This window comes from Nansenia antarctica (genome assembly GCF_963989245.1).
Source record: "Nansenia antarctica genome assembly, chromosome: 5".
NCBI classification, from domain to species: Eukaryota; Metazoa; Chordata; class Actinopteri; order Argentiniformes; family Microstomatidae; genus Nansenia; species Nansenia antarctica.
In genome coordinates, this window is record NC_137690.1 from 34,291,683 (window position 1) to 34,314,196 (window position 22,514).

At 44.6% G+C, this 22,514-nt stretch overlaps 2 protein-coding genes across 2 annotated transcripts; one reads left to right on the plus strand and one right to left on the minus strand.

Moving 5' to 3' along the window:
* Positions 1-579: 579 nt before the first annotated feature.
* LOC308157979 (coiled-coil domain-containing protein 158-like) lies at positions 580-18,300 on the plus strand (the record flags this gene model as incomplete). The annotated part of the gene is made up of 24 exons (XM_080531572.1): positions 580-728; positions 1,649-1,788; positions 2,089-2,285; positions 2,466-2,575; positions 2,705-3,041; positions 3,996-4,072; positions 4,257-4,367; positions 4,628-4,730; positions 4,857-4,976; positions 6,351-6,548; positions 8,479-8,565; positions 8,722-9,030; positions 10,255-10,423; positions 11,177-11,329; positions 11,677-11,789; positions 12,266-12,424; positions 12,512-12,604; positions 13,088-13,198; positions 13,812-13,984; positions 14,898-14,960; positions 15,147-15,217; positions 15,957-16,121; positions 16,727-16,831; positions 18,215-18,300. 24 exons carry the CDS (start codon positions 580-582, stop codon positions 18,298-18,300), a joined length of 3,399 nt encoding a protein of 1,132 aa, XP_080387698.1.
* A 411-nt stretch (positions 18,301-18,711) lies between these two features.
* On the minus strand, positions 18,712-20,798 carry fam47e (family with sequence similarity 47 member E; the record flags this gene model as incomplete). Its single annotated transcript, XM_080531573.1, has 7 exons — positions 18,712-18,792; positions 18,948-19,025; positions 19,117-19,260; positions 19,353-19,541; positions 19,731-19,851; positions 20,099-20,289; positions 20,448-20,798. 7 exons carry the CDS (start codon positions 20,796-20,798, stop codon positions 18,712-18,714), a joined length of 1,155 nt encoding a protein of 384 aa, XP_080387699.1.
* Between the last annotated feature and the right edge of the window lie 1,716 nt (positions 20,799-22,514).

Here is a 22,514-nt window from a genome sequence, read left to right on the forward strand (position 1 = left end):
ACCACTCTCCACTGACTCCTTCAAGTTAAAACATTAGTATTGTGTTGTTTAAAAATGAATATGAACTTGTTTTCTTTGCATTATTCTAGGTCTAAAAAGTATTTTTGTTATTTTGACCAGTTGTCATTTTCTGCAAATAAATGCTCTAAATTACAATGTTTTTATTTGGAATTTGGTAGAAATGTTGTCAGTAGAAGAATCAAGAATCAAAATGTTTATTTGTCACTCCGGTTATACAAGTATAATCGTGTGAGATACTTCCGCTGGGGGGGGGCTTCACTTAGGGTACATATAAGCAGACATAAGCCTATAGAATATAGCCTAATAACTAAATATAGAAAGGCAAAGAAAAAATATAAAAAATTAGATACAATTATTGAATTATACACATTTAAGGTAAGAAGAATTATACATACAAAATATACATTCAGAAGAAAGTTGCACAGGAGTTGGATAGCACTTGTGTCTATATGTACGTGTCTGTGTGATGTGCTTCTATGTGTCGTGTGCAGGGGGTGGTCGTGTCAATATATATGTGTGTGTGTGTGTGTGTGTGTGTTGCTTATTTAGCTTAGTCTTATGGCCTGGGGGGAAAAGCTGTTCTCCAGTGTGTTGGTGTGTGTTCTTAGGCGCCTGTACCTCCTGCCCGAGGGTAGCAGGGAGAACAGGCTGGTGTGTGGGCGTGCTGGGTCCTTGATGACCTTCAGGGACTTCCTGAGGCACCGCTGGTTGGATAGTTCCTGCCGGCTGGACAACTCACACCCAGTGATGTGCTGGGCCGTACGCACTACCGTTCCGTGGTGTTCATTGTACTCAAACACATACCTAGTTTAAATAGTAAAGCCTGAGAAACTGATAATTTTGCAGTGGTCTCTTAATTTTTTCCAGAGCTGTATAGCGCTATGAAAAAACCCCAAACATACGAAATACATACAGCTGACGATACTTTTATTTTTGGAATGAAAACATGGCAGGTGCTGTGATGTGACTATCGCACATGTTCACATCGCGATGATGATGCTGAAACAATATATCGTGCAGCCCTAATATCGATAGCTACTTCATGTGAAGCTGACACCACAGACATTAAAATAGCATTGTATAGCCTCTGCTGCCTGCTTGTATGGTGGTGGGGCGGGCTGGGTGTATGGGGCGGCGGGGGCTCCCCGGGGGGGGGGGGGGGGTGTGGGGGCCCACCGCTGGGTGATGGTAGGCAAACTGGCTAGTAGTCGCTCTATGTGTACAGGGCTGCAAGGGAATTTTCCTGGCTACATAGTGTACAGGTTTTTTGCCTGCTTGCGGCTCTGTCAGTATTGATTGATTGATTGATTGATTGACTGAGAATGTTTATTATGTGAAGCGCATTGAGTTGCATCTTGTAAGAAATGCGCTATACAAATACAATTTGATTTGATTTGATTTGTATGGTCTGGTTCTTACTTAATGTTGGCTGGTTAATCTTTACTGTAACTTGAAATTAACCTACAGCTAGGAATGGCACTGGCTCTCCTAACCCTAAACGATACAACACTCTGGATGAATTCAGGTCTGTCACCTTGTCCCTTTTATACTTTTGCATCATCATGGACCCCTTTACTTCGAGGCAAGTGTGTTAAAATGTCTCTTATGTTTTCTCTGTGTTTTACAGTGAGCTGGAAAGACAAACTCAGGAGACCCAACGGCTGCAAGAAGAGGTTGAACAGGCAACAAAGCTCACCATGGATAGGATTGGCCTTACATTTACCAACAGCACATTCTCCAACGTCGATTATCTGCCCATGTTCATGGGTGAGGACAAGAGGTTCTCTGGGTCATGAAGAAATCATCTGATAACTAACATGAATGTAGCCGACACATCAACTAGGCAATATAACCCTTAGGGCCGGTTTCACAGACAAGGCTTAAGCCTAGTCCTAGACTAAAAAACATCTTCAATGGAGATTTTACATTGAAAGTGTGATTTAGTCCAGGACTAGGCTTAAGCCTTGTCTCTGAAACCGGCCCATAGTGTTCCAATGTGTGATACTGACATTAAGGATCGAAGGAGTTCTCTGTGATCAGTGTCACCCTGTCATCGCCCTTTTACAGACGGCTCTTTGGAAGAGACCTCAGACGTTCTCTCTTCCTGCCGACAGTCGGTCATCCAGACTCTCGCATATGGCTTGGATGGCCTGGATCTGGAGGTGGTCAGAAGTGGTTTGACCTTTCCTGGAAAGGATGTTTTGGAAAATGCAATAGAGGAGTATGCTATGCAGGCATCAGAGTTCAAAAAGCAGCTAAATGAGGTTAGTCTGAGTCCTGTTACTGGTTGTTGATGTGGATGAATGTCTGCTGAACTGTCAGACGTAGCATAGCAGGCCATGTCATTCAATTCTATTCCTAGACGCCACTGATTGGGATGATTTCGCTGATGCTTTGTTGGTTTTACGTTTCCTCACCTGCAAAACATGTTCCTGGTTTTTCAGCAACATGAGCAACACGAGCAGCAAAAGTGCAGCTTCCGCCAGTCCATCATCAAGCTGCAGACAAAGTTGCAGGAGGTCCAAATGGAGAAAGATGCCATGTCAGATCTACGGTAATTGTTGCTTGAACTTTCGCACTGTTGACCATGTCTATACCTCTAGATAGGTTTATCAGTATGGGTATGATGAACATTAAGCTCCTAGTCCCTCCTAGCTAACACTCTTTATTGTTGTCTACCTAGAATGAAAGAGACCAGAAAACAGGCCGATCTAATGGGGAATATGCAGGTGTTCATCAGAGAGCTGCAGTCTACAAAGCAGACTGGGGACCACAGGCTGTTGGAGGCTGAAGACAAAGCAAAGTCACTCTGCAAGAAATCTTCCTCTTTGGAGCGGACGATCACCGAGGTCTACTCCACCCTGTTGGCTTATGAGAGACGGCGTGGGAACAACTCCTACCTCAGCCAGGACGCAGACAGGCATTCTCTGACAGACAGGCATTCTCTGGGGGCTGCAGTGGAGATAGTATTACAGGACGTTGAACATGAGAACCACCATCTGAGAGAAAGGCTTTTGCTGGTAAGGCTTTTGCTGATTATTTCACACTTGAAAATATATTTCTCAAGGGCTTCATATTATCAACGATATTACTTACCATTCTTAATATAGATAATATCTGCTATACTGTCATGGAATTATTTACTTAAAATATATATATATATATTAATTAACATTATAAAATGAAAGAGACTAGTGAAAGACTAAACCTGAAATACTCTGAAATAAATTGTAGACCAGCACTGCAAAAAGTCAGCTCTCAAAAACAAGGAAAAAAGAAAAAGCAATAAAATGCTTGATACCAAATCTTACTTAAAATAAGCAAAATGATCTGGCAACAGGAAAACAGGAAAAGTTCACTTGCTAAACAAGTAAGAGTTATCTTAAAACTAGTGCAGTCGGACAAAAAAACAAGCATATATTGCCTTGATTTAAGATATTTCATCCCACTTAGATTTACTTTTCGCAGTGAGAGCCTTTATTACAGATAACAAAGCTTGAGGTGGTCCATGGAGCGACTCTCTTGGACCTCTCGGCTCATCATACAGTTTTACCTCTTTGGATATTTAGGTTACATCCCTCATATGTAAATGATCCATACATTATTGGCTGTTCGCCACCAATATATTCCACCTTGTTTTTCGATCTCGTCCTGGTTGGGTTTCTCCGCCCTCTCTCACAGACCCATCTCCGGGTGGAACATATTGGTGGAAAACACCTCATGGTTGTATAAAAAATGATATGTCAAGTCAACCTCTTGGTGCCTGGTACTGTTCCCTCACTTGCAAGCATAGTTTATAGTTCCTAAGGAATGTACTGGTACCACTCGGTACCACTGTCTTACCTACATACCTGCATATAGTTCTTCTGGAATGCATGCAATAGTTTTTTGTATCAACATATCTTTGGGCCCATAGCTGTTTTAACATTTATATCTATAATTTTTATTTGTGTTGCTATGAATAATAATACCAGGTAGAGGAACAGCTGGGAACTCAAGAACAGAAATGTCAAGGGAAAGCAGTGACAATGATGAAGGAGCAAAGAGATAGGTATGTCAACGAAACATGCCACTGTCTCTTCTGTGACCGACAGTAGGTTAGTCAGTCAGTCAGTCAGTCAGTCAATCAGTAATTTGTTAGTCCGAGCCAACACATCATATGTTAATATATGTTTAAGGCATACATTCTTTGAGGGAACATGTTACCTTGTTTGGCTTGCTTTGCTCATTCCCAGAATGGAGCAGCTTATTACCAGCCATGACCAGGAGGTGGCGATATCGACTGAAAGATTGAGCAGCTCTAGAAGCAGTGCTTCCAGCTTGCGTGTCCAGGTGGAGTTGCTCCAGTGAGAGACACGCATTAAATACAGTAGCAGTAATACAACTGTACATTCAACAGACATCCTTCTCAAACACAGTGAGAGCTCTGTAGCGTTGTAGAGGTTAATGGTCAGTCAACTACTTGGTTGAAACGTTCTCCTTATTTGAAGGCTGGCTACACAAGCCTATTGAGATCAACAACATTCACGTCTCTAATCTCTAAAATGACAGCAGTTTGTTTATTTTGAAAGTGCCCAAATGCCTGCATGTCTACCCTTCTGACCAGACAACAAGCCGAGAGCCAGGCCTCAGAGCATCAGTGTCAGACCAGTGACCTGGAGTCAGCTCTCTGTGTCCTGCGCGCCGACCAGCGGGGGCTTGAGGACAAGGTAAAGGCTTAGGTAGAATCATACTGTGCTTAAGACGGAAGAATGATTGATTATCATATGGAAGCCTTTCACAAAGACACGGTTGTGGTTAGGTGAAGGGTTTTGGGTGTGGTTCCCTGTGCTTAGGTGGGGGCTCTGGAGAAGCAGCTGGCCCAAGCCCAGTCTCAGGTGGAGGAGGCCCAGAGAGGGAGAGACGGATCGCTCCAGCAGGCTGAGGAGCTAGAATCCCAACTCCGCCAGCTCACGGTAAATGCAGCCCCAAACCTCAGCCCCCAGCCATGAACCACACACACACCCCTTCAGGGTTCCCACAGGTCCTTGAAATCCTTGAAAGTTTGTGAATTTGAGAAAAGAAGGCAAGAGACCATCTAGTGTTCACACATTCAAGCCTCTCTTTTTTAATTTTTTAGATTCTCATCTAGATCTGTCTCAAACTATGCTGTGTTGTTTTCCTTGAATTTGAGGGAATTGAGTCTTGAAAGTCCTTGAAAGGGGCTTGAAAGGTGGTTGAATGTGATGTTTCAGAAGGTGTGGGAACCCTGTCCATTGCTACACCCTGCTGGAACGTAAGACCTTGTGGATCCCAGTGGGTCTAAGCGACCAAACAATAGGGACTTTAAGCAGCGACGGTTTCGGGGCGGCATTCCAACCTTCCAACACGTTGCCGTACTAACGTACTATCACTAAGCAACGCTACATAATCTACGACATTTCTACTACTGCTTACACTCCCACGTATTAGTGAATACGGCAAACCGGCCCTTCTCACCGTAGTAGACCGCTGGGCTACAACGGCAGGAAGTCTCCAGACGACAGAATAGGATCCAGCATGTCAAATATTCGAATGAAAATAAACAAATGTTGTCGATGTAGATTATGTAGCGTTGCTTACGTTACTACGGCAACGCGTTGGAATGACGCCGTAGCCGTCCTGAACTGCCGCTGTACCTAATAAGGAGAAGGAGTGCTCAACTCTCCAGAAAAGGACAGTTCTGATGGATTAGTAGACTTCTGATGGATTAGTAGAGTTCTGGTGTCTTTGTGGGTGGTTGGTAGCCCTGGGCTGGTCCAGTGAATAATTATGATCAGCACTTTGTTTAATTCACACCAGCAGTCACTGTGGATGTGTTTAATTCACACCAGCAGTCACTGTGGATGTGTTTAATTCACACCAGCAGACACTGGATGTGTTTAATTCACACCAGCAGACACTGGATGTGTTTAATTCACACCAGCAGACAGTCACTGTGGATGTGTTTAATTCACACCAGCAGACACTGGATGTGTTTAATTCACACCAGCAGACAGTCACTGTGGATGTGTTTAATTCACACCAGCAGACACTGGATGTGTTTAATTCACACCAGCAGACATTGTGGATGTGTTTAATTCACACCAGCAGACAGTCACTGTGGATGTGTTTCGGCGTCAAGCCTTTGTTGTTCGGCACAGAGGTTTAAGCTGCCAAAATCGCTCCATGTACGACGTGAAATATTGTGAACGTGGCACGGTTGTGGTATCGATCCATGGAAACCCATCAACGCAAGAACAGAGGAGTGTCCTCGTCCCGGGCAGTCCCAGTGATGTTTTCAGTGATGTGTTTTCTGATCCGCGGGTCAGTCTGAGCTCCGCCAGGCCCGCGGGGAGCTGGTTCTGGAGCAGAAGCAGAACAAGCAGCTGTGGGAGCGAGACACGGGCCACGGCGCGACGGTGGACGGGCTGCGTCAGGAGCTGGAACAGCGGCGTCTGGGAGTGCAGCAGCTGGAGACGCTGGTGGGCTCCCTCAAAGCGGACTGCCAGGCACAGATGGAGGTGCAGGTGAGAGCTCCCTAAACTGCTAACAGGGTTCCCACGTTGTCCTTGAAATCCTTGGAAAGTTTGTGAATTTGAGAAAAAGAAATCAAGGTCTTAAAGGTTTTTGAAAATAGACATGGGTCATTGAAAGTGGTTGAATTCTCCTCTCTCTGTCTAAAAAAAATATATCTATTAAAAACATTTTTACTTAGCTTGTCAACTAGTTCTGTCTCAAACTATGCCGTCTGTGTAATTTGAGGGAATTGAGTCTTGAAAGGTGCTTGAATTTGATTTCAGAAGGTGTGGGAACCCTGTGTTAACCACTGGGCCCAGTTGTTCCAAAACTTTTAATCTGGATCAGAATGATTTCGGATTCTTTTTTTATGATCCAGGATCAGATGTATCTGGCTGATTTGGAGTCTTATAGGGGAAATCAGCCAGCTCGATCTGATCCTTCAAACCTAAGTTTTTAACAACTGGGCCCTGGATATTACATAGGAATAGGGGCCACTTAACATTTGACATTTTTGGCATTTAGCAGACGCCTTATTCCAAAGCGACCTACAATCCATACATTATGAATGAATGAATGAATGAATGAATGAATGAATGGTCTTTATTGTCATTGCTATAGTACAGGTACCAAACAACGACATTTAGGAGGGATGGCTCCCCTGGTGTTAGGAAAGAAAAAAAAAACTTTTAAAAAAAAAAACACAAGAAGGGAAGGAGCTGGTTTACATAAATAAAGGCTATGTACACTATCCACTATACTATACTGTACAGATAGACGACTAGGATTGTCATATTGCACATACCGTAGTGTTATTGCACATTTATTTAAAGTGTCGCAGTTTGCAGGCTTGAAATGTACATATTTGTGCCTCAGCACTACACCTGATTTTTTCAGTCCAGCAGCTGCCATCAATCCGTCCAGACTGTCCAGGGCCCAGAACCTAGGTCTTTGCTGTGTTCAGGGCCTGGACGGCCCTGGGGTAGAAGCTGTTCTTCAGTCTGTTTGTCCTTGCGGCCATGGTCCTGAACCGCCTTTTCGAGGGCAGCCGGGTAAAGTGTTCGTACCCAGGGTGGGTTGGGTCCCTGGAGATCTTGGAGGCCTTCCTGAGACAGCGTGTGTTGTACAGCTCTTCCAGAGAGGGGAGGGGGGCGCCGGTGATCTTCTGGGCTGTTCTCACGACTCTCTGTAGCGCATTTCTCTCCGCGGTTGTGCAGCTGTAGAACCAGTTGCAGATGCCGTAGGTGAGGATGCTCTCCACTGCGCCGCGGTAGAAGGTCACCAGTATCTCCTGCTTGCTGTGTTCCTTCCTGAGGACTCTCAGGATGTATAGCCGCTGTTGTGCCTTCTTGATGGTGGCTTTTGTGTTGTCCTTCCAGGACAGGTCATCCTGCATGTGCACCCCCAGGAATCGGAGGGTTGAGACTCTCTCCACGCTCTCTCCACGCTCTCTAAGCAAGTGAATCATCAGTTCACCAGTCGTAGCAGGAAGAGTAATCTAGCTCAGGCCAGGGGCCAATGGCAGTCGTCGTTTATAGACACAGGAGAAACAGTACCAAAGGGGAAGTAGACGTTTTTGGAGACACAGTATAGAGGGAAGAAGGTGTTTCAGGAGACGCAGTGCTGGGGGGGAAGTCGATGTCTCAGGAGAAGCAGTGCTGTGGGGTAGTAGATGTCTCAGGAGACGCAGTGCTGGGGGGTAGTCAATGTCTCAGGAGACGCAGTGCTGGGGGGTAGTCGATGTCTCAGGGGGAGCAGTTAAGATGTAACCTGTGAAGAGATGAACCAGTTAAGAGAGAACTGAGTCTTAATGTTAAATCACCAAGCCTTGAACAGTGCCGTGAAAGTGATGTGTATAGTACTGTTACAAGTGAAGTTCACCTTATGTTTTTCTTAAGAAGAATGGTTATCAACTTGTCTGGTTTGCCCTGGTCGCCCAAGGTGTCGTATGAGAAGCAGCAGCAAGAGGAGCTGACGGCCCTGCGCGCCGACCTGGGCCTGGCCAGAGACCAACAGCTCCGCACCCAGGCCCTGCTGGAGGAGAGGGGGGGGGAGGGGGAGAGGCTGCAGGCCCTGTTGGAGGAGAGAGAGGGGCAGGGGGAGAGGCTGCAAGCCCTGCTGGAGGAGAGGGAGGGGGAGGGGGAGAGGCTGCAGGCCCTCCTGGAGGAGAGGGAGGGGGAGGGGGAGAGGCTGCAGGCCCTGCTGGAGGAGAGGGAGCGGGAGCTGCGTCTGAGGCAGCAGGAGGCCCGGCAGGACCGCGCCAGGCTGGAGGAGGCTCAGGGACGCTCCCAGGCCCTCTGGGCCGGGGCGGAGGCTCTCAGGCTGAGGCTGGAGGACGGGGAGAAGACGGCAGCAGACCTTCTGCGGCTGCAGGCGGAGAGCGCCGCGCACGCACAGGCGCAGCACGGCCGCAGTGTGGACGCCCTGCGCGAGGACACCAGCCGCCTCGACCGCCAGCTCAACGAGCGCAAGCTGGAGATCCACCAGCTGAGGGTCAGTACGTCAGGGAGGTCACTCACTATCGTAATAATAACAATAATAATCACTTTTTATTTGTCTAGCGCTTTTCCTGCAAACGTTGCAGCTCTAATCAAAGTGCTCCAATCATTAATTTTCATTTATTCAATTATTTAGTCATTTAATGGCAATATTAAAAAGATGGGTTTTTAGTTTTGACTTGAACATATGTGCTGAGGTTGCATCCCTAATGTCAAGGGGATTAAGACCTGAGAGCTCTATCGGGCTGATAGGCTAGCTGTATAACTGGAACGAGTGACACGCTTGGAAAATCAAGTAACCGATTTCGTGGGTAGCTTTAGAGGATGGAAGGGGGATTTTCAGTAAGCAGCACATTGGATTGTTCTTTGCCTCGTCTTGGATGATTTAATCAGAATCAGAATCGCTTTTATTATATCTTACCGTACCAGTACATGAGTAACATCTGACCGTACCAGTACATGAGTAACAGTCTCTGGCTTTGGTTCCTCAACAATCGACTATGCAGCATTCACAATAAAAACAAATAATTTTGTTGTTTTGGCACGACAGCTAAATCCCTCCCTGTTAACCGTCTCTCTTGTTAGAGCAAATTATCAATAAAGGCAGCCTGTTTCGTTTCAAGATGTATAAGAAAAGATATTTAATATTTTCCTCTATAGAAGGAGGAAGTTTACAGGTTCGTCAGACGCATCTGAAGATTCAAAGTTCCTCTCAAAGTCCAGATCATTCATAGTATTTATGCTCTCAGGTACCCTCAGGTAAGAAGTCCGCCCTCGGGTGAGGTCTAGACCAATCATGAACAATGGGTGTGGATTTGTACATTGAGGAAGATGATGGGGGATGAAGGTTTAAGGGGGAATCGACCCCCACTTTCTCCTAGAGACACAAAGATGTAAAAGGAACACAAAGGCCACAAACTGGTTTAGTCTGGTCCTAGAGTACTGGGTCTGGGGAAACACAAAGGTCCAAAACTGCTCTAGATGGCTTAGTCCATCTAGGTGCAGGTCAGGAGAAAAGAGAGCAATCAGGTCTTTGTAATCATTTAAATGTGTCTGTTGTCTAGCCAATGTCAAGCTTCAAGTAGAGAAACTGGTTTCATTGTGTGCTTACAACAGGAAATCAGTTTCTATAGCTTGCTCTAGACATTCAAGTTTGAATCTTAAATGTAGAAAAATGTCTTATTACATATAATAATGTTCTCTCACACTCTGCCTCCAGGCCCTGCTAGAGCAGCGGGACACGTCGCTGGCGGTGCTGGAGCAGGAGTGGCGTCAGCAGCACGCCGCCCTGTCAGAGCAGAGCCGCAGCGTCAAGGAGCTGACGCTGGAGAAACAGCAGCTGACCGCTGAGCTGGAGGTGCAGCGCATGCAGGCGCTCAGCCTCTCAGGTATCGCCCACGGCCTTAAATAAATGAGTTGAATATTCTCCTCCTCCTCCCTGGTCCAGCGCTGCAGCCTTGTCCCTTCATCAGCAGAGAGACTGCTGCAAGGTTGACTTTTTTTTGTCCGTTGTGGCTGACTCTGTCAGATGAAATGGTAGCCACCAATTCCACCAAGCAACGAAAAACAGTTCTAGTCCGGGTTGGATAAGAACGCACGCCACACTGTCCTTGTATGTTGTAGAAAAATGAAAAGGTTTATTGTCCTATGATGTCACCTCACCACGTGACAATCAATTACGACTAAAACATTAATAATTCTATAACCAAAAACTTTCAAACAAAACATTATTCATAACATAAATAACCAAAAGCATAACATAAACATGAATCATGAAATATAAATAGAACTCAAAACATTAAGCACAAATCATCCAAAATAAAGGCCCAAAGTAAAAATGGCCATAACAGAAATGGTTTCCCTGCTATGACTGAACATGATTCAAACACTTTGAAGAGTGTTGTCTATTCACTGTAACTCTAATGTTGTCCAGCTCGCTAACCATGACTCTGTTTCTAAGGGGGAATCTAGGTGTTCGATAGCAAAAGAGGATAGCCAAGAATAATAATGAGTTTCTATGCTGTGGTGAAAAAACAAATAACACATGTACGGTATGTTTACCTTGTTCTCCAAGCCCTCATTGTTCTTGTTCTTGTTCTCGTGTGCGTGTGCATGTGTGTGTGCGCGTGGGTCTTCTCCAGAGAAGCAGGAGGAGCTGAAGAGGCGCCACAGCAGCCAGAGTGAGGAGCAGGAGGGAGTAGTGGTGAGGCTGAGGTCTCAGCTGAAGACCACCCGGGCGGAGCTGGACCAGGCCAGCAGCACTCTGCGGACCCTGGAGGGAGCGGACGGACACGGTCAGGACCACGACCAGGAGACACACATTGTTTCAAGGAGATTGTAGGAGAGAGAATTGTGTGTTTCTGGACAGATGAGAGATTTGTGTGTTTATGCACAAGGTTTTAAGTGCAAGTGAAGACCGTTATTATCTCTGCATGTCATGAAATCTCTCATACTCTCTGGTTGATTCCTTCTCTCCTCCACCGATAAAACAGAATCAGATAAGAATTGACCACCAGATTTTCTCTGCTTTTCTCTGCCCTCTCTCTCTCTCTCTCTCTCTCTCTCTCTCTCTCTCTCTCTCTCTCTCTCTCTCTCTCTCTCTCTCTCTCTCTCTCTCTCTCTCTCTCTCTCTCTCTCATAGGCCTGAAGGTTGCCCTGGGGATGCAGAAGCAGATCACCGCCAAGCGGGAGCTCATTGACTCTCTGCAGGGCCGCATCCAACGATTGGAGGAGACCATGGAGAAACTGTCCCAGGCAAGACCTCAGTGTGCCGCAGGGCTCAACCAGGGCTCACCCTCAACCGTCATGACTAGGGCCAGGCAGGGCTCCTTGGGTCCTTGAAATCCTTGAAAGTTTGTGAATTTGAGAAGAAGAAATCAAGGTCTTAAAAGTTTTGGAAAATAGACATGGGTCATTGAAAGTGCTTGAATTCCCGTCTCTCTCTCTCTCTCTCTCTCTCTCTCTCTCTCTCTCTAAAAGAAAATATCTATATTCAAAGCTGTTTTAGCTCGTCAACTAGTTCTGTCTCAAACTATGCCGTGTTGGGTCCTTGAATTTGAGGGAATTGAGTCTTGAAAGGTGCTTGAATTTGAACCCTGGCCAGGGATTTTCCCCACCCCAAAAAACTCATCGTCATTCCAGAGAAAAATATGTTCTTAATGGGCTTACTTTAGTGGAATAAAGGTCAACGTTAATTAAATTCTATCTCTCCTTCACGCTGTCTTTCCCAGGAGAAGAGAACCCAGGGCCTGGAGAGCTGGCGCCACGTCCAGGAGCTGGCCTCCGCCGCGGAGGAGAAGAGGCGGCTGGGGGCCGAGGTGGAGACCCTCCGCTCCCTGGAGAGACAGCTGAGGGACAAAGTCACCACACTGGAAACGGCCCTCCACAAGGTGGCGCCGTACTATAACGACCGCACGCCTTTATCTGACGAGAAATAGGCTTTTGACCTTTAACCCATGTACCCATGTGTTCTTCAGATGTCAGAGAGCTTTGCGGACTGTCAAGAGTTTATCCAGCTGCAGGAGCAGGAGTTTGTACGCCTGAAGCTCCAACACGCTCTGGATGTGAAGGTAACTGGTTTGGTTCGCATGCTGATTTCCACTAATAATAATAATAATAATAATAATAATAACTTACATTTATTTAGAGCCTTTCACAGACCCAAGGTCGCTTTACAAGGGAATGGGACAAACAGAACAGAGCCAGAGAGACAAACACACGAAACAAGAAACAGTAAAACAGCAGAAAGAACCAATAAGCTGACGTGCAGACTATAGGTTGAATGCGATGGTGAATAGGTGGGTGTTAAGGGCAGCTTTGAATATGTCCAGGGTTGGAGAGTCGCGGATATCCTTGGGTAGAGAGTTCCAGAGGGTGGGGGCTGCCACACTAAAGGCTCTGTACCCGAAGGTCATTTGATTGGTGTAGTCTACAGTACACAGTATTATATAATTGTGTGGTTAAAGTATACTGTATATACAGTATATATATATATATATCCCTCGTACTGTACCCAGTTTCAGATGCTGTATACTTTCCTTTAGGAGCTGCAGGGCCAGAACCTGCGTGTCCCAGGCAGTGCTCAGCGAGCTCCACTCTGCTGCCCCACAGCCCAGACTGCTGCACCAGCCTCCACCCAGCACACCTCCACGGGCCTGCTACAGGTAGTAGAGGAAAGGGGGGGGTGGCAGTAGACTAGAGGCTAGAGAGGCCGGCTAGCGATCAGAAGGTCGGTTGGTTCCACCCCGGAATCTCGGGAGGGAGCTTGCATGTGCCCTTGAGCAAGGCACTTAACCCCTAATTGCTCCAGGGGCGCCGGATATGGCCGTCCCTGTCCCTAGACCCTGTGCTCTAGAGCAAACATACCAAATTCCAACAATTGACTGACAAGTTCATTGCGTTGCAATAAAGCAGTAAAAAAAAAAACGGTACATCAATACCGAGCTCTCCTGCCAAGGCCCGGTGATTCCACCTCCCAGCCCATCCAGAACTCATCCGTGTTGAATGTTTGTTGGGCTGGGGGGGACAGACACTAGCTCAGCACATCTGACTTTCTCTAAATCAAAAACACACCCCGATTGCATTCCTGTGGCAAACGGGGGAGCGTCTCTCTACCATATATCACTCTGCTCAGCTCCGGAGGGGTGGAGGTGAAACACAAACCACGGTATTCCAAGTAGAGGAGGATCTCAGATATGGAACAGTACATTCCTGTGTTACATTAAGACATTGTTGTGAAAAACAGATATGTTTGTTTTTCTGTGTCTTCTGCGTCAGTTGAAGCCAGAGCGCTTGCAGTGTGAGAACCCTGCCCTGGAGTTGAGGTCTCTTGTCAGAGAGCTTCGAGGTGTGATTTCAGAGAACCACAGACCACACACCAGCAGCAGCAGCAGCAGCAGAGGAACACACAGGAGGAGGTCTGCTCCAGACACAGTGCTCAGGACCACACTGTACGTCTGGCCCCCGTTCAGGGTTGCCTGATAGGATTGAGAATTTCCAGCCTAACCACAGTCTTAAAAACGGCTAAATCCACCCAAAACCAGCCCCAAAACCTATATTGTCAGAAAACCGCTAATTACTATTGGGCAGGTGCCCATCTCCTGCCCCCTAAACTGTCTGTTGCCAATGATGCTTGTAAAATTAAATAAAAACCCGCCCCATCTGGCAACCCTGCCCCCATTCACTCTCACAATGGGAGATCCCATTAATCCCCAATAAACTGAAATGTCATAGATTACAATTTGACAGCCAGTATATTTAAGCAATATCACACGAGAGGGAGTGATTCGGTCGTAGGTACGAGGCCGCATGCCGAGTACCGAAGACAATCACAGCCGTGCTGATATTCAGTATAACAGCACGACTTCGAGTGTGATATTGCTTTTATACAACAGTTCTACAGCGCGATTTATTAGTTAACAGTAATAAGCGACAACAGATTATGATTTGTTTGTTTATTTAATCATAAAAATAAACTAAAAATAGTTCCGCAACTGAACTTCAAATGGACTGTTCCCTAGTAACCTGAACACAAACATGTAGTCTAATTAACGGTCATTTAGTAGAACATCTGTGCGGCGGAGTGATGCATATAGTTAAAGGTCCCAGTGCTGTTATACTGTATATCAGCACTCATGGAATGCCTCTTGCCCAATCAAATTACTTGGTCGGAACTAACTGTTGTATAAATGACATCATTCGATACAACCGTGAGGGTTTTGGGGCTTTTTGTTTAGCATTGTGTAATTCTGGTTCAGCTCAAATTTTAAAATAGACTGTTAATCGTGTTGTTGTCAAAGTTGTCTTCTGGAGTATAATGTCCCTCTTATTTCTATCTCATACATTCCAACATGATTCCTGCAGCAATGAAGTGACCAAAGACATTGCTGAAGACAATGGCAGAATAACAAAGGAGACCTTCAGCAGGTAGGGAACAGGGCAGACACCCAGAAGCCTCTCTGTCTGACTGCCTTGAGCATGGCTGTAGGTTAACCAGCCTTTACATCTGAACACATCACTACAGGCTTCTCACGCCACACCAACGTGCTGTGTCCGTGTTAAAGAGGGAGCTTGCGCTTCATCCTATTGCATGTTTTGTCTGTGTGTGTACAGCGAGCCACCTCACCCCCGTAGGACAACCGACCCGGATGAGCAGAATTTAAACAGCACCTTCTCAAGCCAGAGTGAGTTTCAGTCACAGCCCCTCTAGTGGATGGACTCCCTCTTTAACACAACTCAACCAAGCATGTGCTTCGTTTTCTTTTTCTTCCTTTCACCTTTTAGCATTCTATTCTTTCTTTTCCTTCCTCCTTCCTCATGCTCCACTCAAACATAATTATACAGGGTACCCACGGGTCCTTGAAATCCTTGAACGTTTGTGAATTTGAGAAAGAGAAATCAAGGTCGTAAAGGTTTTTGAAAATAGACCTGGGTCATTGAAAGTGCTTGAATTCCCCTCTCTCTCTCTCTCTCTCTCTCTCTCTCTCTCTCTCTCTCTCTCTCTCTCTCTCTCTCTAAATATATATATATATATATATTCAAAAATGTTTTACTTAGCTCGTCAACAAGTAAATAAGTCTCTCTATTGCTTAACTTTACACATATTTCACACATTTATTTGTTTTGCTGTGCTGTGGTAGAGAAGGCAAGAGACCATCTAGTGTTCACACATTCAAGCCTCTCTTTTTAATTGTTGTCTGTGAGCGGATAGTTCCTATTATATCAATTCTGATCTAGATCTGTCTCAAACTATGCCGTGTTGGGTCCTTGAATTTGAGAGAATTGAGTCTTGAAAGGTGCTTGAATTGTGCTTGAATTTGATGTTTCAGAAGGTGTGGGAACCCTGATTATAAGATCGAGGTGTGTACAATTTTATGAAGGCAACCCGCTCCTCGACTTTGGCTTTATCGACTGTTTCCACAGGCCATGACGTGTCTTCCGTTGCACCGCTGCCGTGCTTCACGTCCTCCCCGCAAGCCATGTGGTCGCTGGGCCGCCGGTCGCCTGTGCACTCTCTCCTGACCTCTGACCCCAGTCCCTCACCTCTACAACACCACAGGACTGAGGCCACAGCAGGCCCTCTCACATGTAAGTCTGTACTGTACCAGGGTCAGTGTCATATCACCCTACTGTACCAGGGTCAGTGTCATATCACTGTACTGTACCAGGGTCAGTGTCATATCACCCTACTGTACCAGGGTCAGTGTCATATCACTGTACTGTACCAGGGTCAGTGTCATATCACTGTACTGTACCAGGGTCAGTGTCATATCACTGTACTGTACCAGGGTCAGTGTCATATCACTGTACTGTACCAGGGTGAGTGTCATATCACTGTACTGTACCAGGGTCAGTGTCATATCACTGTACTGTACCAGGGTCAGTGTCATATCAGGGTTGTGGCCACACATGTAGACCTAACCTCCCTCTCAGTAAATAGAAACTCCTCTCCTAAATGGTTCATTCTTCATTGGAAATGGGCCACATTTTTGGGATTATGAAATGGAATTGAATTGAATTCCATCATCAGAATAGAAAAGGACTTGACTTCAATCCTGTTTATATCATCACTGGAGAACAGAATGGCTGACTAAGAGGGCGCTCAATTACTGTCTAGAATTAAGTCTTTATACAATATTACCTTCTTACTCAAAGTGAGTAATTTTCGTCCCTTTGTTGAAATGTTTGTGTAGTGGCCAACCCTCCGGCTGAGAGGACGGGACATGAATGCAAGCACTTGCAAGGAAAGTTGGACAGTCTCCAAAACATGGTTGAGGATTTGCAGCTGAAGAACCATGGTTTGTTGAGCAGACACAGTATTTGTGGTGTTTTTCATATTATGTTTTGTGCATGGAAAGGTAGTGCAATCGCTTGGCCCGATGGAGTGATATCAGGGTAAAAAAGAACAGAATATTTATTTGATATAAATTCAATATTTGCAAAGAGCCCAGGGCGACCCAACACTACGGTCATGAAGAACCACACATGACTGTTTCAACCTACCTCACAACAGTGAACTGTTTATACAAGATAAGATATTATGCATACAGTATATCAGTGGCAGCTGGTGCCTTTCAACATTAGGGAGGACAGGTCATTTTAATGAGCATGGCCTTATTTCTATTACATATTGGATGACTGTCATTCATATTCCTTATAAATACATACAATGTAAAATATGTGCTGCTATATGGTGATTATTGGCACAGCTGGGCTTGTACCTTTGACTGAATATCAGCCGTGCCAATGACCACTGTGTAGCACACCTTATTGGTATTAGAAGATGTGAACAAACCTCTGAGAACAAACATGCCTTTTACCATTTTTCTCCATCGCTTTAACGCGTTTTCTCAAAGCATAGCTCATTTTCTCTTCACTCTTAACACAAAACCAAAAAACTCCACAAATCTCTGCCTTCGAAGTAATGTTATGTCTTCTCAAAATGAAATGTTGTTTGAACACTGATGTGCACAATGGAAAACACTCTGATCAGAGGAAATCAGATTATCAGTAGGCCATTTTATGCCTGTTATGAACTGTTATGTTTTCATACTCAAATAAAAAACACACAAATACAAGAATATAACGTTTTTTAATTCTGAAATACTATACACATCTCAGCAATGACAGTTGGATTTGTAAAGTGTTCTCAAACAATAGATAAAAGAAAAGCCTTCTGCATATACTCTACACATAAAGGCCACAAGACCTCGTCCACATCACAGGAAATGTTCTCCCTGGCCAAGCAGAGGGGGAAGTATCGCCTGGCATGACGAATCCAGCCCTGATATACTTCAGATATCAACACAGGAGAGCTCACCTTTGGCCCTTTTATTGCTAAAGCTCTGATTGCTAATTCAAAAGCAACAGGTGTTTGCCCATATGAGGAGTGTGATTGCGTGAATGGTGGTTTGAGTTGAGCATTCTGAATGGTAGTGTTTTCTATGTGAACACAAGATTTTTTTCAAGGAAGATTGTGCCAAATGTAGAGAATTGTATTTAGTGTTTTGTTAACTGTGCTGCAAAATGAGTGATAAGCAAGAAATGTGTTTGTCATTGTGAAGAATTGGTGCGAGATAAAATACACCAGTTTCAGGTTTTGGTCATTGTGTTAAAGCAGTAGAGAAAAACTGTAATCAAAAGTAGTTATTACTGAATGGTTGTTTTTGTTTTTTTTGCAGAAATGTCCTCTATAATCAAGAGAGGTCAAGAGAGGAGTATGAGGAAGGTCAAGGACAATCAGAGGATTTATAGCAAACGACCCTGAGTGAAGGTTTACTTTTGTCACATAATTAAATGTTTTATTTAAATAAAGGCAGTTTGAGCATTATTGTGAATTGCCTTTTGATTGAATTGCCTTTTGATTTTCACAATACAGGCTTTGTTACTTTCAGTGTAGCAGCATTGGCACCAAATATGACAGTATATTAATGAATCTGCTAGCTTCTCTACTGCAGAATGAAACTATCATTATTCCAGATAACTGAATGGCCTTGTACTGTACATGCATCGACAGTCAATGTTGTAACACAACAATAGGACACATAGTTAGACACCTGTGTAGTGTCCAAAAGTAATTTAATCTCTTAGTTTGTTGAAGGCACATTTTATATGGTGTTGCTAATTTGGCCTAAATATTTGACACATTGAAACCTGGCTAAAGGACCTCTGTCCCCCTTCATGAAGCAGAGCCAATAGCATCTGAGCCGCCTCTTGGCCGGTTCTCTCTTTCCTCTTCTTCAAAGAGCCAACTCAGAAACTGGAAAATAAAGAGAAATCTATCTAAGTTGAGGCCATTTGTTTTTTTCACTGGATAATGAGCGAGATCAATTATATTTTCTGTATACTATTTCCTTTTGAAACCCCAGTGTTGTGAAACACTGACAGTAATCCAAACAGATGGTGTTGTCTTACCCTTGGCACCCTCAGCCCCTTGCTGACAATGAACTGTTTGAATGCTTGAGTCGCGTAGATCAGTTTCAGCTCCTCATCCTTTTGAGCAGACAAATCATTCCAGATGGTTAACATTCCAAATGTTAAAGGAAATCAGAATGTTCAATGTTATTCTAAATAGGAGACCCACCCTTTCACTTGGTTGCTCTGGAAACTCAAAGTCCTCAGGGATGACATTTGGGTCTCGTAGTAGCTCATCGGCATCTCTTCTCTTCCATGTTTGGGGATCCAGGTACCATGCTCCATAGATGGGCCTTTTAGTTCCAGGTTGGCTCTGTTGAACAAAGATTCATAATTTATACTCATCAAGTTGTCTTTCTTTCATACTTGCTCCTTGACGCTCAAGCTTAGAGAGCATGTCCATACCCTGTATGGTTCTGAATCCTTTAAGTAGGTGTGTTCTCTCCGCAGGTCCTCTACTGAGTTACGCAGCTCCTCTGGCACGTCGCTAGGCTCCAACACTTTAATAGGGAAGGTGCGGCATGGCTTCTTTTCATACCCACTGACAAAAAGGCCTCGTAGGGTGTCTTCAGTTAAGTTGTTGTTCTCTCCACCCTGGAAGAGTCCGAATCAAATATTAATTAACTAGAAGCAGCATTCAAGACCATTAACCCCGTTCCTGCAATGCCTCTTGGTCACATGAGAATGAAATGTTCCTCATGCTGATCTTTATCTGACCTTGATTTGGTTGTGGGGACCTCACATTGTTTATGACCATGACCGCATCATGTTAGCTGTGCTTACCAATGAAGCAACCCAGTCTTCATCTTGTGATGGCTTGTCGTTGACCATCTGGTCTTCCTTGGCATTGTTCTCCCTAGTTTGGAGCCGTTTATAAGGGTTCTTTGGGCAAGAATTGTCCTGCCTACAGTCAGATTAAAAAGGGTTACACAAAGTATAGACTGTTTCCCTACCGTGGCCAATTATCATGCGTTATTTGATAAAAAAAAATACGCTACTACTGTAACTAATACCCATAGAGGATAACCATTTATTGGGATAGGGACAGTAGAGATAGAGAGAAAGGGATGACATGCAGGATAGGTCGATGGCCGGAGTCGAACCAGGGACCCTGCGATGACATGGTATGTGCCTCAGTGAGCTCCGCCTACATGTCTACTTGCATTTCACTGACAGATGGTTCCTTTCTCACGTCCTCCTTGGACTCAGATTCCTGTAGTGTTTTCTGACATGGCCCAGGGTGGTCGTCCACATCTCCCTCCTCAACACAGTCCTCTTCTTCCGTGGAAGCTCTGTTGATACACATATCCGGGTCCAGGACAGATATCACCTGATCAAACAACTATTGGATGAAAGACACACATGAATGTAGCTTGTTGTTGTTGTTGCAGTAAGAAGTAGGCCTAAGCAAGACATGCCTTTGGCATCACTTCTATAAAAAGAAAGGATACTTCCTCAATAATGACATGGATGATTAGAACTGTGTTAGCCTCCACCTACCTCTGGGGCCATGCCTTGTTCTAGATGCGGGTACAGAGCCAGAGGATGCTGTTTGAGCTTGTACTCCACTGCAGCCACATGCTGGCGGCGTGCCTGCTGCAGTGGGTTTTGCTTGGAGAAACAAGCCTGCTCTTTGGAGAAGCGCTTCTTAGCGGTTTTATCAGAGGCAAAGGTTCGACTTGATATCCCGAAGATGACAGGGGATGTGCCTCTCTGACCCTGAGCGAGAGTCTCTTTGCCAGCAGGCATTGGATATCCATCTCTGAAGTCGTCATGGTCTGCGTTTAGAAAACGCCAACGACGGCCGTCCAGAGCGCCAGAGAGATGACGCTTGTCCTTCGAGTCTTTCATATATTTGGTCAGCAACTTGTCCTTGTACCTGTGGATAATAATAATAACTTAATAATAACGTTTTTATTTGTATAGCGCTTTTCCTGCAAACGTTGCCGGTCAAAGTGCTCCAGTCATTATATAATTATATTTTAATTGTTTTTTTTTCATTTAAAGGCAATAGGGTGAGGCAAGGATGAAACGTTAATTAGTTTGTTTAACCACAACAACATTTTAAAGCTCAGTCAAGAGACTTAACGTGTGAGAAAGGAGATATACAAGTTGAGTTATTTATAACGTTTTGAAAGCTGAGGTTATGAGAGAGAGCGAGGTAGCTGACCCAGAGTAGACAGGCAGCGGTGGTCCTCTCTGGAAGGTTTGATCAGTCATTGAGCGTCCTTGTTTATCACCAACTTTAATCTGTAAAAAATAAAACTAGTCCTGTAGACGGAACACGTTAGCTAATGAACTAGCGACTCAGCTCCGCACTGGAGCTAGATTCATGATCCTGATGAAGTTTGTTGATTGGTAACTATGGTAACAGACTTGGCTCATCATGCAGGTATGATGGTACTTGTAGTTTTAGCAGTTATTGTAGTAGTTCTTGTTGGATAGTCGTATATGAGTAAGAGGTGGCACACCTGCCTTGTCAATTGCCTATTGACTATTACTTTCTCATGAAATTAAAACAAAAATCCAAAAGCATACAATGGCGTAGAATTCTGCAGCCTCAGTGCTACAGCTTTGACCGCTAGAGGGCAGTATGAGATCAAGTTAGTTTGGAAGGGGAGAAACAGGACCTTCTGGTTGTTTGTGGGCCATAACCAAGTTTATTTTAGAATAAATAAGAACATGAATACATTATTGCATATACTGATGATGTGTGTCATTGTTCTTTCAGCCATCATACAGAATATTCTTGTTCCCAAATTAAAAGCAAAGGGTAAACATTACTTTTTCCCCCTCGTTTTTATTTTTATTTTTTTATTATTATTATTTTTTTACATTTATTGGGATTGACAGAGGGGGGTGATTCAGACTGCTTATATTTTACATTTATATTTTTGGCAGACTCCTTTATCCAAAGCAACACATACATTTGTCTAACTAAGCGAATAATCTATCTCCTATCTATATAGAATTAGCAAAAGAAAACGAGCATAATTACATTTTTCCTGCTATGACTGATGGATAGATTACTTAGTTAGTAAAATGTATTTGTTGTAAGTCACTTTGGATAAAGGCGTCTGCTAAATGCCAATTTATTTTTTAGATTTTTACAATTATTATTATTGATGTATTTACAGTAGAAAAACTGTACAGGGGGATAGTGGGGATGAAGAGGTCTTTAAGAGGAATAGTTCAGATGTAGCCTGAAGAGATGGGTCTTCAATCTATGGCAGAAGATACTGTAGGTAGTGACATGATGTTACATGTATGTTGCCCTACACGTGGTTCTGGTCAGGGCTCATGAATTAGCTAATTTGTCTCGGTTTAGGTCCCTAGGCTCACACCAGGGAAACACTGAGACACAGAGACTACCTAGGCTCACACCAGGGAAGCACTGAGACACAGAGACTACCTAGGCTCACACCAGGGAAGCACTGAGACACAGAGACTACCTAGGCTCACACCAGGGAAGCACTGAGACACAGAGACTACTGTCCCCCTGTTTAAACACCAGCTCAACTCTATTTATACAGGGGGGGAAATAAGTATACAACACATTAACAATTG